The following is a 19028-nucleotide window of genomic DNA, read 5'->3' on the forward strand; positions in this document are numbered from 1 at the left end:
TCCTGCTTCATCAGATGCATGAGTAGGGGGTGGTGGTTTCAGAGGGGTATATAAAGAGTGGGGTCCCAGTAAAAGGGAGGGCCAGAGCTGACAAGGTCTATTCAGCCAGATGAAAATGGTCCATTATCAATAGTACTTACCAAAAGAGGAAGAAGCAGGTCAGATCAGACAGGGCGATATGACCCATTGTCAAGAGTCTAGTGGGGATATATTAACACCCAGAGCAGAGAAGCTGCTTTTGTAAGGTGCGAGCCACTCCCAGTCTCTGTTTAATCCTTGGTTAATGGAGTCAAATTTGCAAATAAATTGCAGCTCAGAGATTTCTCTCTGCATCTGATTTTTGATATTTCTTTGTTTCAGGACTGCCACCCTTAAATCTGCTACTGAGTGTCCAGGGAGATTGAAGTGTTCCCCCACAGGCTTCTGTACATTACCGTTCCTGATGTCTGATTTATATCCATTTATTCTTTTACATAGAGACTGTCCAGTTTGGCCAATGTAAATTGCAGTGAGGCATTGCTGGCACATGATGGCAGATATTATATTAGTAGATATGCAGGTAAAGGAGCCCCTGATGGTATGGTTGATGTTAGGTCCTGTAATGATGTCACTGGTGTAGATATGTGAGCAGAGTTGTCAGTGAGGACTGTTGCAGGGGCTGGTTCCAGGCCTAGAGTCACTGGTTTGTAATTTGTAGTGGCTGGTGAGGATTTGTTTAAGGTTGGCAGGCTGTCTGTAGGCGAGGACGGGCCTGCCTCCCAAGGTCTGTGAGAGTGAAAGATCACTGTTCAGGATGGGTTGCAGATCGCTGATGATGCGTAAGAGAGGCCTTAGGTGAGGGCTGTATGTGATGGTCAGTGGTGTTCTCTTGTTTTCCTTGTGAGGCCTGTCTTGAAGCAGGTGGCTTTTGGGTACCCGTCTGGCAATGTCAATCTGTTTCCTCACCTCCTTAGGTGGTATTGTAGTTTGAGGAAACCTTGGTAAAGGTCTTGTAGATGTTTGTCTCTGTCTGATGGATCAGAGCAAATATGGTTGTACCTTAGTGCCTGGCTGTAAACAATGGATCGTGTAGTGTGCCCTGGTTGGAAGCTGGAGGCGTGTAGATAAGCATAGCGTGCATAAGCATGCACCCGCATGGCCGCACAGTATGCCAACATTTTTATGGCTGACCTGGAACAACGCTTCCTCAGTTCTCGTCCCCTAGTGCCCCTCCTCTACCTGCACTACTTTGATGACATCTTCATCATCTGGACCCATGGGAAGGAGGCTCTTGAAAAGTTCCACTGTGATTTCAACAGTTTCCACCCCACCATCAACCTCAGCCTGGACCAGTCCACACCAGAGTTTCACTTCCTGGACACTACTGTGCAGGCAAGTGATGGTCACAGAAAGACCACCCTATACCAAAAACCCATGGACTGATATGCTTATCTACACGCCTCCAGCTTGTTATGCGCATGTTCTATATCCGCACATTTAACACAAACCATTAATCAGGATTCTATAATGATCTGGTCAAATTATGCCTTAATACCAACTTTATATTCGATGGCCAGAAATATAAGCAAGGGACCCCAATGGAATCGCCGCTTTCAAGGTTAATTGCAGAAGTAGTAATGCAGCGCTTAGAACAGACTACACTATCAGTAATTAAACCAAGCATTTGGATATGCTATGTAGATGACATGTTTGTTGTCATTAAATGTGCAGATATAGAACGTGCGCATAACAGTTTAAATGAAACAGTTAAGGGTACCGCGTTCACAACTGAAAAGGAATATAACAACAAACTCCCTTTTCTGGATGTATTAGTTAATCGTAGTGACACAGGGCACCTGGAAACATCAGTGCATAGAAAAGAGACACACACAGATCAAATTCATAACTTTTTTAGTAATCATCTGGTTAGCCATAAAAGAAGCTGTGTAAGAACTCTTTTTGGGAGAATTAACACACATTACATAAATGAGTTGTCATATGAAGTTGAAGAAAAGCACCTTAAGGATGCATTTCAGTTGAATGGTTACCCAATGAGTTTTATTAGAAGGTGTCTATACAAAAATCAAAACCCTGTAATTATGGAATCTCCGGTCAAAAGGATAGTATTACCATACATTAGGAACATCTTGGAAATGACACTGAGGTTATTAGAGCCCTTTGGAATTAAAGTGGCACACAGACCGACGAATACATTAAAGAATGTTTTATGTAAACCAAAAGATGTGGTTGATTAGATGTGCAAAAGTAATGTGATTTATAAGATTCAATGCCTAAATTGGTCCAAGCACTATGTTGGACAAACGGGAAGAAAGTTAACCACCCATACACATGAACATCAATTGGCTGTAAAATGGCATGATCCCTTATCATTGATCTCATTACATGAAGGTAATACTGGCCACAATTTGACTTCAATAATGGGAAAGTAATAGGACAAGCTGGATCTAGACAGGGAAGAGAATTCTTGGAAGCATGGTTCTGTGGTAATGAGGCAATTAACCAGCACATTGATTTAGATTCGGTGTTTGAACCTATGAGATTAAAGGACAGTAGAAGAACAGCTAATGAGGGTGGGATTAGTTGCAAATTGGTCTTAAATTGAAGACACGAGTAATCAATTAAGGTCTAATTACTGATAAGGTCTATGTGAAACACCTATATAAGGAACTAATATTCCACATGAAGACGGATTACATGCGATCAATAATACCATCCCTGATGTCACCACAGCCAATCTAGTGTCTCACCTCTGTAACTTTGTTCTCACCCACAATTATTTCCGATTTGGGGCAATTTATATCTCCAGATTACTGGAACTGCCATGGGCACCCACATGGCCCCACAATATGCTAATATATATATGGCTGACCTGGAACAACGATTCTTCAGCTCTCATCCCCTATTACCCCTCCTCTATTTAAGATACACTGACGACATCTTTATGATCTGGACCCATGGTACAGAGACTCTAGAAGAATTCCACAGAGACTTTAACAACCTGCACCACACCATCAACTTATGCCTTGATTACTCCACGTGAGAGATACGTTTCCTGGACACTACAGTACAAATCAAGGATGCCCTGATCGGTACCACGCTCTACCAGAAACCCACTGATCACTATACTTACCTACACGCTTCTAGCTTCCATCCTGCACACACAACTAGATCCACTGTTTACAGTCAAGCCCTTAGGTACAATCGCATTTGCTCTGATCCTACTGCCAGAGACGAAAAACTACAAGATCTTTACCAAGTATTCATAAACGTGAATTACCTGCTAGGAGAAATAAAAAAACAAATCTACAGGGCCAGATGAATACCCAGAGACCACCTACTCCAAGATAGGCCCCAAAAAGCCAAGAACAGAACACTACTGGTCATTACCTACAGCCCCCAACTCAAACCACTGCACTGCATTATTAAAGACCTACAACCTATCCTTAATCAGGCTGCCACACTCCAGAAGGCCCTAGGTGACAGGCCTGTTCTCTCCTACAGATAACTTCCCAACTTTATGAGGATTCTCACTAACAGCCACAGTCTATACACAGGAACACCAGTCCCGGGACTCTTCCTTGCAACAAAGCCCGCTGCCAGGTTTGTCTACATATCTATTCTGGGGATACCATCACTGGACCTAACCACGTTAGTCACAGAATCACAGGCACATTCTCATGTTCTTCAACTAACATCATATATGCCATCATTTACCAACAATGCCCAGATGCTTTGTATGTTGGATAGACTTCAAACTCTCTTAGACAAAGAGTTAATGGGCATAAAACAGACATAAAAACACTCCTGATCCACAAACCAGTCAGCAGACATTTTAATGGAGTGGGCCATTCTGTTAATGACTTTAGAGTCTGCGTCATACTGAGGAGAAACTTTCACACTACTTGGGAAAGAGAGGATGCTGCACTCTTTTATATTCAAATTTGACACATTAACACGTGGTTTGAGCTGGGATGTGGATTTTCTGAGTCATTATAAGGGCTCTTTTGCTTACTTGGCTCAAACTAATTCTTGCCCCCCCCCCCACTCTCTGATTTGCTCACCTTGATAATTTTTTTCTGATTTGTCAACCTTGATTACTGTTTTTGGTTCTCTGTGCTTTAAATATTGAGTCTGTTCTGGTATGGCTATGGTCTGAAGAAGTGGGTCTGTCCCATGAAAGCTCATCACCTGATAAATTATTTTGTTAGTCTTTTAGGTGCTACTTTACTGCTTTTTTGTTTTGATATAAGGAACAGTTTGAAGATCCCTCACTAGGCACTGATTATGTTACTCTGTTTCATCAGGAGATGTTTGCAATTAAAGTTGTTGGGCTCGGCGAACATTTTGAAAGATAAAATGGAACTTCCTGAGCAACCTGTTTTTATTTTTATTTTTATTTCACCCTGTCTCTGGTCACTGTTCCCTTTTGCCTGGCTCCCTGCCTGAGTTTTCCCTTTCCCCATTTGTCACTGGGTGTATCTATATCAGCTTTCCCTCCCCCTCCTCTGTCTCATACCCGCCCCCCTTGCTCTCTGGGGATACCTCCCCACGCTACTCTCCCTTCTCGGTCCCCTAGCAACTCCCTTCTCCACCCCCTTTCCCCGAACCTCCACCCAGCTCCCGGCACGCCAGGCGCGTTGCATGGGCCGTGCTCTGCTTCCCTGCGCTCCGCTGGCGATGGGAACGACGTGTGGAAGACGACGCGTCTGCCCCTTTAAAGACAGAGGGCGCCAGCGAGATAGCCACCGACTCGCTTCTCTGGGCTCCGCCCTCCCCTCCCAGCTGCACGTGCTGGGTTGCCGCGTCTCCCCACGCGCCCGAAAGAAACCCCGCCCTGCAGTTACGCGTGCGCACGACTTTTCCCGCCAGTCGCGTGCTCTCCCCACCCCTCCCAACCGACGTCAGGCGAGGGTCGGCCGGCGCGCGATGGACGTGGCCGCGGGGCCGCTGGTCTGTGAGCAGCTCCACGCGCGCCATGACCCGCGCTGGCTCTTGCAGCTGCCCCCGCCGCTCTGCCTGGCCTGCGTCATCGAGACGCTGGCGGACGGCGGCGCCTCGGTATGGTCCCCGTCGTCAGCCGGGCCTCTGAGGTGGGGGGACGTGGCCGGGGCCCCAGAGCGTCTCTGGGCTCCAGCGGCGGCCGTCAGCCGCCCGGCACGTCAGTGATACCTGTCCCCTTCGCCCCCCAGCTGGTGCGCAGGAGGCACGTGCTGTCTCGGTTCCGTGAGGCGCTGGCCTGGCACGCCCCGCCCCTCATCCAGCAGCTGGCCCAGGAGGAACGGGTCTGTGCCCATTTCATAGCAACCCTCTTTGGTAAGAGCATCCGCCTTGTGTGACCTCAGACGCCTACCGGGGAGGCAGCGCTGAGCGCGGCTTTGTTTTCTGGGACGCCACTGCCTCGGGCCCCTCTGATTGGGTCCGACCCCGCTCTGGTCAGTTCGAAGCTTTGCAGCGTGAATACTCACCTCGCAGAGGGAGATTGTGCCGGTGTCAGTCCATCCAGAGCATGTGCTGCTTTCTCATCCCGCAGGGGTGGAACCAGCATGTCAGTGTGCATCATGGGCCTCTCCTTTTTGGTTTCTTTTCTAAACTCTTGCTACAAAACAACTTTCTGGGGGTATGTCTGTTCCCAGAATGTGTTGCTTTCCTGCCAGAGGCATAGCCCGAGATAAAAGTGGGCCAGCATGGTGTCAAAGAAGAACCTTGCTTAATACTTCATCTTACAAATCATTTAACTGTTCTCTTTTCTTTCCTTTAATTTGTGAGATTCATTTTAAAAATATGTCTATTTGCAGTGATCCTATTTGGAGACTGAGAGTGGCTCGGTGCAAGGTGAGGGGATCCGCTAAACATGGTGCCCCAAATAAATATAACTAAGACAAGTAAAAAAGGGAGACAAATTTAAAAAAAAAACAACAGGGACCGGCCTGGAGGTCATAGGACCAAAATGAGGGAGCTGGAAAGGGGCACTGAGGAGAGAACCCAGGACAGTGTCCACTGGTTATACAGTGAACTTTTTTTATATCTGGCATTCTATTATCTGGAACTCTCAAATAACTTGCATTTTAACCATATATAAATTTTAGTTATGTTTTTCTACAAGGACAGTGTAGTGAAAGTAAATACAAATAAACTATAAGTTTACAGTGTTCTGTAATGTTGTTGGTAAATAAAACACTGTATACATTTTTTTTGTTTCTTAATCTTGTTTTTCTTTAGTGTTCTGCATTGCCAGGTCTACCTCTCTGTTATCCAGAATATTTGCATATCTGGCAACCTCCCAGTTCCAGAGCTGCTGGATATGAAAGAGTTTACTATATTTGCCACGGTCCTAGGCAGGCTGAGGTGTCTGTAAACCATAGCCCAGACCTGGTTTAATACTGTTTAATGTTGACAGTCACTGGGTTATGTTAACACTGTTAGCCCGTTTAATTCATCTAAATTAACACAACAGCAGAAAAGAATAAAAGAGGGAATTTTCAGAGGAATATAGTCAGAAAAAAGGGAGATGCAGGCTGAGGTACTATGAAGAACCACGATGGGCATTAGTAACCTAAACTTAATGTGAAAAGCGAAAGGTAGCTAACTCTACAATATTCAAGATAATTTTATCATGTAAAATGATTATCTCTAGATAAGGATGGGATGAGGCAGGAAATAAAACTTCTTTTGACAGACCCAGTGCCTTATGATTGTTCATTTGATCAGGTGCTTTATGTAGAGGATTATTTAGTCCATTAGAAGCAAAATACTGGACTAGAAATGGTAGAACAGACCTGGTATGACAGAAGAAAATATTACAGTGGCCTCGTGCTCTAACCCAGGAATAAGCAGATTTTTTACATTGGGCCTCCCTTTTGTCCCCACAATTGGTTCCCCCACAATCCATCTAATGTAATCCAAACCAACAGAAATTTCAGTTACGTTCATATGAAAAAAAAAAAAGAGAACTTCCAGCATGTGTAAGAAAGTAAGAAGCATAAAAAAACTTTAGTTAGTATATAAATGTGAATACACATATGTAAAAACACTAACATATTTCAACATTTTGTATGAGACGGATGAGCCTGACACCCAGCAGCCAGTCGTGCTACAGCCCCACTTATGACATTTCACGCCTCCCCAAGGGAAGCCATCTCCTACTTGGCATACCTATGCTCTGTTTCATGTGGATGGAGATGTAGTACTTTCTGATCTTGTACAGCAGGAGGAGCAACACTAGGAATTATCATGGCCAAATCTTATGTTGCGCTTATGAAAATAAAATATGATGATGAAGAGTTTTGTAACAGTAGATTCAGTTTATCTTTGCAATAGTCTTCATAGAATGTGAAGTTCTAATACTGGTGGTTAATTTTAGGCTAGATAATCTGTTAGGGAATATTCACTACTATACGGCTATGCCTACACTAGCATTCCTCTTGAAAGAGGCATGCAAATGAGGCACAGAATTATATATTTGGCACCTTATTTGCATATTCTTTCAAAAGAAGAAAAGCAGTGTAGATGTGGCTCTTTTGAAAGAAATCCCCGTCTTCGAAAGAACCATTCCTATTTTTTTTTTAGGAAGAAGGGTTCTTTCGAAGATGGGGATTTCTTTTGAAAGAGCCATGTCTACACTGCTTTTCTTCTTTCAAAAGAATATGCAAATGAGGTGCCAGATATGTAAATCTGCACCTTATGTGCATTTTCAATTTCCCTCATTTGCATGTGTATTTCGAAAAAGAAATGCAAGTGTAGACACAGCCTAAGAGAACAGGAACAAAACTATTAATGACTGGTTTGGGCAGAACATAAGAGACTGGTCAAACAGTCACTAACTTCTGGGAAACAGCAGAACACACCTGTAGGTTTGCTAGTGATGCAAGCTAAGCCAGAAAGTTTGTGTGACAGTTTGAAGAGAGCTCCAATGTGATGGATCACAGAAACATTCATTTGAAGACAAAAAAGCAGTAAAGTAGCACTTTAAAGACTAACAAAATAACTCATTAGGTGAGCTTTTGTGGGACAGACCCACTTCTTCAGACCATAGCCATACCAGAACAGACCAGTTCAGAACAGTTCATTTCAAGTTGTGGGTGGTTTGGTAGGTTCAAGAGGTGCTTCCATTTGCATAACATCAAAACATGCAGTGAGGCAGCTAGTGCTGTTACTACAGCAGGTAAAAAAATTCTGTCTCAAGAAAATAATTGGAGAAGGAGGCTATTCACCTAAGCAAGTCTTCAGTGTCAAGTGGATCTACATTGGAAGAGGATGCCTGAACAGAGTTATATTTCTAGGGAGGAGAAGATGGAGCCTGTATTTAAAGCAGCTGAAGACCATCCAACTTCTAGGTGGTAGTGCTGCCAGAGATGTGAAAATGAAACTACTGACAGTTTACCAATCTCAAACACCATTGACTTTGAAGAGATTTTACACCTTCTGGTCACTTGGAAATCCAACAAGAAGGCACGGATAACTGGCACTAGTTTTTCAGAATGACTGACTCTTTATACTGTTCCAAGGAAAAGCTTAATTTTAAGATTTTATTAGTTATTGGTAATGCACCAGCTCATCCAGTCAACCTGGATACCTGTGTGAAAATGTCAGAGTTGTCATTATGTCCCCTAAGACCACATCATTAATTCAGCCCATGGGTCAAAGAGTCATTGCTGCATTAAAGCATATTACTTATGCTATACTTTCAGCCTGCTCAAGGGAGGCACTGATGCAGGAAGCAAGCCTACAGTTTGGCAATTTTGGCATGACTACAGCATCCTCAAGGGTATCAGTTATGTCAGTGTGTCCTGGGCTAAAGTTACTCAGGCTTGCATGAATGGTGTGTGGAGGAAGTTGTTGTGTGAATACGTCAATGAAAAGTATTTAAAGATGTCCACGCTCTGAAGAAAGATATTCTCGACTAGGTCAAAAATGTGGGTTTTGCTGAGGTGGAAGAAGCTGATGTTAAACAACTTCTGCTGTCATACTGAGAAGAGCTAACCAGTGAAGAACTGAGGCAACTAGGGGTGATTAAGCAGTGGAAGAAGAGGCCAAGATGCAAAAAAACCCCAACCTATTGAAATATGACTGCCACGTGTCTTTCTGAAGCTTTCTAAATGGTTGAAACTGGCTTGTAAATCCTTGGAGATGATGATCCTAACTGGGAATGCAGCTCCAAACTGATTAGGGGAGTTGGTCATGTAATGAATTGCTATAAAGAAATTTACTAAGGAAAGAAAAGGAAAACAAAACAGTCTCTAGATCGGGGGTGTTGAGGAGCCAAATGATCCATCTTCTGACTACAACATGTCAACCAGGCTTCACAATCGTGCATCATCATGACCATCATCAACCAGCACCACCATAGGTTCAGCACCCATTGGTGTCTGATGCCTCTTATTTCCTCCCATCTTTCCCTGTCCAGTGCAGAGTGCCTTAGTTTCTGTAGACTAGCTCTACACTAATCTACCGTATCGTTTACCTACTCTCTGTGGAGTCTGCCTCTCCTATTCAAACTGTCCATTATGCCACATACTAAGGTCTTGAGTTTTCGTTTGTTGTTCATTCCACAAACACTCCCAAATAGATGTAACTTCCATTGTATAAGCTTCTGCAGTAGGTTCTTCTTCAGCTCTATCTTCCTATCAATTCCTTGTTTGTGACCTTCTGCATCCATGTCATTCTCAGGCTCTTTCTATAACAACTCCTCTCAAACACCAATATTTTTTTCTTTTAATCTTTTGTTATCACCCATGCCTCGCATCTGTACAACCTGCTGCTGAATACACGCATTTCCAAGACACTCAGCTTTGTTTCTAAGTTAATTTATTTGCTTTTCCAGATCTTATCCATTGCCTTCAAACTCACTTTTGCTTTCGCTGTTGTAGTCGCTGTTTCCTTCTTACAGTCTAGATCATATGTTATGTTGCTCCCCAGATGCGTGAACTTCTCTACATTCTCTAGTTCAATCCCATCTACACTGATCTTCCTTCCTATTTCCTTATCTCCAAATACCTTAGTTTTTATTTTAGCCATGTTCATAATCAGTCCGTACTGCTTCCCTTCCTCATTTAGGACCTGCACCTTTTTTTGCTAGCTTCTCCTCATCTTCCTCAATTATAACTATATCATCTGCAAAACTCAAGTTGTTAATTCTTATCCTGTGCACAGATATCCCTCCTACCTCTTCCTTGATCTTGTCTCTTGCCCTCTCTAGCTGTGTGATGAAGATACGCGGCAATATTGGATTGCCTTCTCTCGTACCTCTACTCATTCTAGACCAACTTCCCAACTCTCTGCACATCCTCACCGCTGCCTCCTCATTGTCACTGATATCCTTCAACAACCCTATGAGTCTGCTATCCACTCCGTATGACTCCAACACCACTCAAGTCACTTTGGCTATGTCTACACGTGCACGCTACATCGAAATAGCTTATTTCGATGAATAACGTCTACACGTCCTCCAGGGCTGGCAACGTCGACGTTCAACTTCGATGTTGGGCAGCACCACATCGAAATAGGCGCTGCGAGGGAACGTCCACACACCAAAGTAGCACATATCGAAATAAGGGTGCCAGGAACAGCTGCAGATAGGGTCACAGGGCGGACTGAACAGCAAGCCGCTCCCTTAAAGGGCCCCTCCCAGACACAGTTGCACTAAACAACACAAGATCCACAGAGCCGACAACTGGTTGCAGACCCTGTGCATGCAGCATGGATCCCCAGCTGCAGCAGCAGCAGCCAGAAACCCTGGGCTAAGGGCTGCTGCACACGGTGACCATAGAGCCCCGCAGGGGCTGGAGAGAGCGTGTCTCTCAACCCCTCAGCTGATGGCCGCCATGGCGGACCCCGCTATTTCGATGTTGCGGGACGCGGATTGTCTACACGTGCCCTACTTCGACGTTCAACTTCGAAGTAGGGTGCTATTCCGATCCCCTCATGGGGTTAGCGACTTCGACGTCTCTCCACCTAACGTCGATTTCAACTTCGAAATAGCGCCCAACACGTGTAGCCGTGACGGGCGCTATTTCGAAGTTGGCGCCGCTACTTCGAAGTAGCGTGCATGTGTAGACGCGGCCTTTCTGATCTAGACTGTCAAATGCCTTCTGAAAATCGACAAAGCAAGTGTAAATGTTCTTGTTCTTTCATCAGGCTTTCTCCACTATCAATCTTAGCGCCAATATCTGCTGTATGGTATTTCTATCTTTCCTGAACCCTGCTTGCTTGTCCAGTATATGTTCTACCTGCGATCTTAGTCTCTCCATCAGTATCATCAGCAGCAGCTTGCCTAGATGACTCATTAGGACAACCGTTCTGTAGTTCTTGTACTCCGCTGCCTCTGTAGAATTGTGAATATCAACTGGCAAGATAAAGTTTCAAATGCAGATGTCCTGTCAAGATCTGGCGTATCCAGCCTCATAGCAATCCTCAACAGCAGAAGATTATGATGGCTTGGTCATGTGAGAAGAGTGGGTGATGAATGTCTTCCCAAAGAAATCCTCTGCAGTGAACTGTCATGTGGGTTGAGAACAAGAGGAAGACCAAGGCTAAGATTCAAGGATGCAAGCAAAAACGCCATGAAACAGCGATCCAAAATCCTGGGAATCTACATCATCAGATCAAAATACCTGGCAATGACTGCTACAAGAGGGCATATCATCCTTCAATAGTATATGTGCAAGCCATGCAAAAGAACTTTGTCTTAGAAGGAAGAACTCTCAGACTCAAGAATTTGGAAATAGACTGACGTGGTTTTTGCAATTGACCGTGCAAATCCAATATTGGACGGATAAGCCATGAGGGAAGTTGCAGACTCAAACACTGCCCATAGATCCTCACTGCCGCTGCTAACCACCCTCTCTTGAGATGAAAAGGGGCCATAGTAGTATGGGGAAATTGGTTTTGTTTAATAATGTTTTGCTTAAATATGCGTTTTGCAAGACTATACAATGTCAAGCAAGGAGTTACTGTGCTGATCATAGACACTCGTGCTGAGATGAGGGTTGCGCACATAACTAAGTGGACAGAGACAGTTATTTTAGAAAAAAAGAAAAAAATCACCATACCTCTTAAAAATAAAAGAGCAAACAAGTTAAAAGATTACAATTTAGGCTGTATGTGTCCGTCTCTTACAAATTGGTTACCAGGAGCACCTCTTACCCTGCTTCTTAAGAGAAATATACACCCATTGTTGCCCAGAAAGGCAAGTTGATCTCACACAAAGCAGGGCTAATGAATGGGAAAAACACGAGAGTCCTGAAAGGTCACCAGATGTTTCATAATCAGAGGTTACAAACTCCAACATTGGTGGTCTAAAATGAGTGATACATTGTGTAACAGTCGTTTATATGTGAGTTGATCTTTCAGGGATGTTGCACACAGTAGAAGACAGCAGTGCACTGGATCTACCTATTGAAGGTGAGGAGGAAGTGCTGGGTCTTACTGTCAGGTTGGGAAGAGAAGTCTACAGTATCTGGTTGGCTTCTGATGTCTCAGCAACTTCACAAATTGAAGAGAGCAGCGGTTCTCTTTGCATGCACAGGCTCCTAAGAGCTCTTTTGAAGAGGAAGCACAAACAGGGATCATTTAATCTTTGGCATCTCTGCCCCATGTCCACTAGGCTATTACAACCTTCTTTCTAATGGGCCCTCAGGTACTACTGAAGAGTCTAGTACCAGATGAGGGCCCCTCAAGTTATATCTGGGCATCAACTGTATTTTGGTCTAATCTCAGATCAGAGTGTGGGGAAAGTACCCTGTGCTCTAATCATGGAGTACATTTGTGCTTCATACAAGGGACTGATTTTTTTCCAACCTGACATCTCTTGCTTACTTGCTAGCCTAACACTGAATGGGGGCTTAAAATGATTTTTTCTTGTAAACAAACTGTAGTCACTAGTGCAGTGTTTATTACAACTTTGTTGCAGAAGGAACAAGCTGGGGTGAAGGGATATCCAACAAGAGCAATAGGAGTGCAGATGTTACCCTGCTTCTTAACTAGGGCCCACCTGATTCTCGGCTGTGAAAAGCACATTATAGATTGTGAAATCTGATCTTTTGTGTGCTTTTACATTATATTATACAGATTTAATGGGGAAGAATAATGTTTGTCAAATTTCATGTTTGGACCCAAAATGAAGTTGTAGGGGGATTACAAGGTTATTTGGTGGGGCAGGAGCTGCGGTATTACCACACTTAATTTTGCACTGCCTTCAGAGTGAGGTGACTGGAGACCTGTGGCTCCTAGACAGGAGATCAGCTCTAATGGCAGTGCTCCACCAGCAGCAATGCAGAAGTAAGAGTGGCAGTTTCCTACCATGTCACCTTTCTGTGCTGGGCAACCAGAGAGAGGCAGCTGCTGACCGAGTGCCCAGCTCTACAGGCAGCAGAGCGGAGGTAATAGTAGCTATGCCTTCCTTAGTTCTGCACTGCTGCTGGCAATGGCTCTCCCTTCAGAGCTGGGCTCCCAGCCAACAGCTGCTGCTCCCCAGCTGCCCAGTCCTGAAGGCAGTGCCACCAGCACCAGTAGCACAGAAGTAAGGGTATCAGTACTCAAACCTACCACCCCCACTCAATAAATTTGGGACAACCCCTAAAACTCCTTTTGGCCAGAACCCCTATAATTACAACACACTGAAATTTCATATTTAAATAGCTGAAATATAAAAATTTATGATTTTTAAAATTCTGTGACTGTGACATTGACCAAAATGGACTGTGAATTTGGTCAAGCCCTATTTATAAGTACCCAGCTATGTGTTAAACACCTACTCCACCTAGTCACTTGTCTGATAAAGCTTTGTGGAAGATGTGTTCTTAGTAAACTGATGAGTGCTATTATTACTGACCCTGTTTCTTCTGCTCAGTTCTGGTGCGACTTGTGGCAGAGCTGAGGTTGGAGCAGTACATACACTATGTTTTGGATGAAAGCCACAAAGAGGTCAGTAAAGAATATTTGCTTGCCACCGTTGGCCTCCCAAATTTGCAAATGTGGAAAGCTACACAATATTTTGACTGGGTTCTTGTGGAATGTCCTAAATGCTGCCACTTTGTGGCTTTGACAATGTTGACATCTGCCTTGAAATTTTTACCATGGTATCTTTTCCACCAAGACAACACAGCATCCTCTATAGTTTTTCTTTTCCCTCCATTACTGCAACAATAACATGGGTAGCTTTCTAGACTGGAGCTGTTTGGCAGGCCTGCTTTCTGCTTGTGCTTCTATCATTGCCAGTTTCATCACAAAATGTCACACTTCCCCAACACACAGAAGCTTTGGAAAAAGCAAAGTTAGTGAGCCTGCTCCCCCCCCATTACAAATCAGCTTTGGGGGTGCAGAAGCAGGGCAAAAAACAGGAGGAGATTACAACTGGGAGACGTGGTGGATGTGTTTAGGGACAAAGATTTCCCGCTTATTTATCCTTAACCGTTAAGGGGGTTCCACTGACTTAAAAGGTCTCATTCCAGGGGCTTCATTGCGCTGAGAGAAGCTCAGTATTTTGCATGTGTTTCCTATTTTGAGCCACTTTCTTATTGATGGTTTGTTTTCTTCCCTCCCCAGTTATCCAAGGAAATCACTGTGAGAGGGAGCCTGCCTATGTTTAATCTTCTGGGAAAACTGGCAGATGCAATTCCGGGCTTAGCTGATGTAATGGTGATTGAACATGGTGAGTCATGTTTCATTAGATCACGGTAATATCTAAGGCTTTAACTGTGAGAGTGAGACACTAATCCACTTTCCCAAGGTCACAAAGCCTATCTGTGGCAGAACTAGGCACTGGACCCGGTTCTCTTGAGTCCCTGTCCAATGCCTAGCCAAAAGGCTGTTCTCCCTTTCCTGGACAGTGTGACATGTTGAAAGCCAACCTCAGTGGACTGGAATTTGGACCTTTGTTTTGCCTCTTGGGAGACATACATATAATTGCACTTTCCCAGGCCTCCCTTTTCCAAGGTATGATTATTGGTGTAATAATACTCAGTTCTGGAGTAGAAGGGTGGAGGGGTGGGTGGTTTAACTTCAAGACCCTCTGGATGATTGTTACAGCATCACGCACTTTAAAGAGAATCACAGCAGATGGCCCCACATCTCTAAATGTAAGACTATTAGGGAAAGAGGAAATAGTCAGTTACCATGTGTTAGAATGGAACTGCCAAGGAAATCCTAAACTTACCTGGAAACCTAGGAGTAGGTTAAGCCAACCTGCCTGAGAGAGGGTGTTTGGGAGAAAGCAGCAAAGAGCCAGTAGGAGCTAGTGGAAAATTCAAACTTGAAACGGAATCACAGCAGCATCAAGAGGGGGAATCTCTTCAGTGATAGAAGGGAAAAATTGAATTCTTCCAGAACAGATCCCCTGGGCTCATCACAATTTGTAAGTAGGGAAAAGCTTAGCTAGTCGTGTAAGGTTTATTGTTTTCATTGGTTGGGTGTTTGGAAATTATGTCTGAAATTTGTTCCTTTTGTTCTCTCCTCTAACCAAGAATCTGACCCGTGGAGAAATTCCTGTGTTTTGCTTTGATTCATGGGGTTTCTTTTTGTTTTGTTTTTTTTGTAACGCTAAGCCATTTACTATGTTTGCAAAGATAGTCTTGTTTTAATGATAAAAGTGTTTTTTTCCTTTGTTAACAAGTACTGGTTGTGTTTTTGTGCCCTATATGGGAATAAAACTGCTTGTTACCAGAGAGCTCACAGCTCTCTGCATTTTTCACTTTTTTTTTTTGTGTGGTGCTCTTGTTATTTCTTTCCAGCTCCTTGGGAAAAGAAGGTTGGGGGGTTTGCCCTCATGGAAGAGATTCTAAGAAATTCTTTCCTGGAAAAGGGGATTTTGTACAGTTGGTGGTGGCAGCTACTGATTGATTTCGGGGAGAACTGAAATCTGAAGAACTTTTCTGTCCCTGGGAACTGCAGAACAGGGTCTTAGCAGTATTTTTTATTTATTTGGCTAGCTGGCTCCCATTACCTGCACTCAAAGTGCCAGGTTTGGGAATCTACTGTGACACCATTCATTAGCTAATTCAGTCTAACTTCACTTTCTTTTCCTAGTCTGAATGCAAGGTCTGTAAAGTGCTTGTGGAAGCTTTTGCAGGGAATGTACTGGATGACTTACAAACATCCATTACCAGTGTTTTCTCTCAACAGTGGTCATTATTGTTCACCTCTCTAGGCAACTTAATGGGACACCTGCTGGCAGGCTTGATGTACCCCAATGAGGGCGTAAAGGCTGCTGTCTGCTACCTTTACAGCAAGCTATACTCTTCCCCCATCAGTTCAGAAAGGCTATCGATGCACTTCACAGAGAGGTTGTGTGACCTCTTCCTGACCACCCTAGGGAATGCACAGACCAAGGAACTGCAAGTTAACTGCATGGGTAAGACACTTCAAAGAAATAAAAGTTGGGGGATTGTCTCTGATAGTTTGGGAATTCTAGGCTATGCCTACATGAGAAGCATGTGGCGACAGAAGTGACTGTCGTAAGGAATTGTATGGCAAAACTTCTGTCATCAGATTGTGTCTACACATAAAAGTGGATCAAAAGAGCAAGCCTCTCTGTCGACAGAGAGCAGCCAGACTGCCTGGCACTCTGTTGGCAGAACGGCTGACTGGAAGCTCTGCAAACAGGGCTGCCTGGTGAACTGGAAGCCCTGTCTGTCAACAAAAGGGCCCTGGAGCATCTGCAAGGCTGTTTTTGTTGACAGAACACTGTTGGGAGAGGCATTATACCTGAATGGGGAGAGGAATAATGCTGCTGGCAGATGTGCTGGGTTTTGTCCACAGACTCCTGACAAAGCGCATTTTGCATGTAGATGCTCTGCAGGTTTTTCTGACAAAAGCCTGGTTTTGCCAGAAAAGCCCTCTCATGTAGATGTAGCCCTAATGTGTACTGGAGTCAGGATTATGGCTGAGAACTCTGAACTTGTAAGTTTGGACTGTACCACAAATGATGAACCTACTTGTCCACCACAGCTGCTTATCCTAGCCCCATTGTCAGACTCTCCTGGTGTAATCAGGGAAGCACAACACACCCTGTCCCACCTCATTGCTGGAACCCTTGAGATCCCTGATGTAACTATCTCTGAAGGCCCCTAGTTTGCACTGTGACATAACGAGGCCCAATTTGACTTTGTTGTCTTCCTGGAAATCAAGTAATCCTCCAAGGGTAAAGTGACCAATTCCAGCTTCTACATACAATCAGATAGATTGGTTTTGTGAAGTGTCTGGCTTGATTCTGAGGAATGTAGCATAGAGATATGAAGTGTCTTGTAGTTCAGGCTGAAAACATAAAATGGAGATTGGCTTTCTCTAAACTATCGAGTGACTCAGTTAGAACCATCTCTTTGCATAGAGCAGTGATGCCATGCAGTTCACCAGAGAGTTTTGATCTCACTCAACGCAGGTCAAATGCACAGCACAGCTTTCTTGTAGCAGACTCTTTTTGGAAGTTTTCTCGAACAATCCTGCTGCATCGCTTCTGAACTTACATTGGAGTTTTGTCTGCAGAGTTCCTTGGTTATGATTTGCATTAGTTCATGTGAGAATGTACACTCTGTATGTATAATGTGCTACTTGTGTTAGTATCTTTAAACTTGCAGCTGTAGCAGAAAGGGGAATATTAAAGAAGATGAGAAAGCAGGTAGGGTGAATGGATAGCCAGAAGTGTGAAGGATTAGTGATAGTCATTACCTGGGGGTGAAACTGGTGGTGGGATCACTGGTTCCCACCAATACAGGAGTGATGGGTTTTGAGTTGCACTTTAAAAAAGATTTAGAGGCAAGGGATCAGAAAGGCAGAAGGAATAGGTCATGTTTTCCAGAGATCTGATGCAAAGGCGACTAAAGGATCCACCAACAGAAGAGGAAAAGGAGACTGGAGAGAAAATCAGACATAGCAAAGAGGAGAATTGTGGAGAGGGGAGGGTGTAAGGTATTGATGGAGGGTGGATTAAATGTGGGCATGGCCAGAGAAGGCCCTGATGAATGTAAGCAGAAGAGTTTTGTCAGGAATACAGAAGTGGGTAAGGAGTCAGTGGTATGTTCCAGGACAGGTGTTGTGATGATCACAATCACCCCACTCCCAGTTTGCTCCTTGTTCTCTCTGTCTCTTTGCAGGTTTACTAAAAGAGTTGCTGAAACATGACCATTTTGTATCAGTTATTATGAGCAGTTCCGAAAGAAGGACAGATTCTGAGAACAATGAATTGTTGGAGAGACAGAACCCATTGCCGTTAATGCTCAAGAAGGTAATTGCTGAAGGGTTTACCACCTCTCACAGTGTGCACTATACAAGTAGTCCATCAGATTAGCCATTTACTAAGTGAAGTGAGTTATCAATAGAAACAATTATGTTTTGAATTGGTTGAACTAGCCTCATATTCTGTCCCCATACTGATCAATGTTAGATGCTGCTCAGGAAGGTGGATCAGTTGTCCTGATCCCAGCTATGTTTCGCTTATTATCTGAAGCATGAGTTTCAGCATAGCTCTTGTAAGCATTAGCCTGGCTAGTGTGAGTGCAGAGCTCTTCTTAGTTATAGGCTTCTTTCTGGTTATTTGCCTTGGAATTGTCTTGCCAATGCAAGTTCCACTAGGGAGTTAATTGTTGCTAAAATAAATTTCTTTTTGGCCTTTTTTAAATTGGTCTTTTTCAATTCTTTCCTGGTCACGTTTGTGGTTTGTTTGTTTATTTATTTATTTATTTATTTATTTAAAATTTTTGTTGCCTTGCAGCTGTTGCTGTCCAGAGATGAGATGCTGCAGGTGGCAAGTGCTCAGTGTATGGCTGCTGTGCTTGTGCATTCATCCATCAAATATGCACCTGCCTTTATCCATGCAGACATTCCAGGTAAAGAAATATGATAGTGCCTTGTGGTTCTACAGTGTCTTTTCTTCTGGGAGACCTTAACAGTGTACACGTTGTGCATGTAGGGAATCAGCCATGATCTGTGAAATGCATACATTTTTGGGCTGGTCACAGGAGCCATTCTGCACGAACAACCCCCCCTACCCCCAGTAGCATTTTAGGAAGAGGAGTGAAAAATACGCTCCCAATTGATGC

At 43.9% G+C, this 19028-nt stretch overlaps 1 protein-coding gene across 1 annotated transcript in view; it reads left to right on the forward strand.

Annotated features, from left to right (window-relative positions):
- Positions 1-4902: 4902 nt before the first annotated feature.
- Positions 4903-19028, forward strand: part of MEI1 (meiotic double-stranded break formation protein 1) — a 70742-nt gene continuing 56616 nt past the window's right edge. The window contains exons 1-8 of the mRNA XM_075010210.1: positions 4903-5058; positions 5190-5313; positions 12349-12399; positions 13847-13920; positions 14542-14647; positions 16142-16345; positions 18084-18214; positions 18701-18815. Coding sequence (XP_074866311.1) covers positions 4927-5058; positions 5190-5313; positions 12349-12399; positions 13847-13920; positions 14542-14647; positions 16142-16345; positions 18084-18214; positions 18701-18815 — 937 coding nt within the window. The 5' untranslated portion in view covers positions 4903-4926. The remainder of the gene's footprint in view (positions 5059-5189; positions 5314-12348; positions 12400-13846; positions 13921-14541; positions 14648-16141; positions 16346-18083; positions 18215-18700; positions 18816-19028) is intronic.

This window comes from Carettochelys insculpta, chromosome 1 (genome assembly GCF_033958435.1).
Source record: "Carettochelys insculpta isolate YL-2023 chromosome 1, ASM3395843v1, whole genome shotgun sequence".
In the NCBI taxonomy this organism is placed as follows: domain Eukaryota; kingdom Metazoa; phylum Chordata; order Testudines; family Carettochelyidae; genus Carettochelys; species Carettochelys insculpta.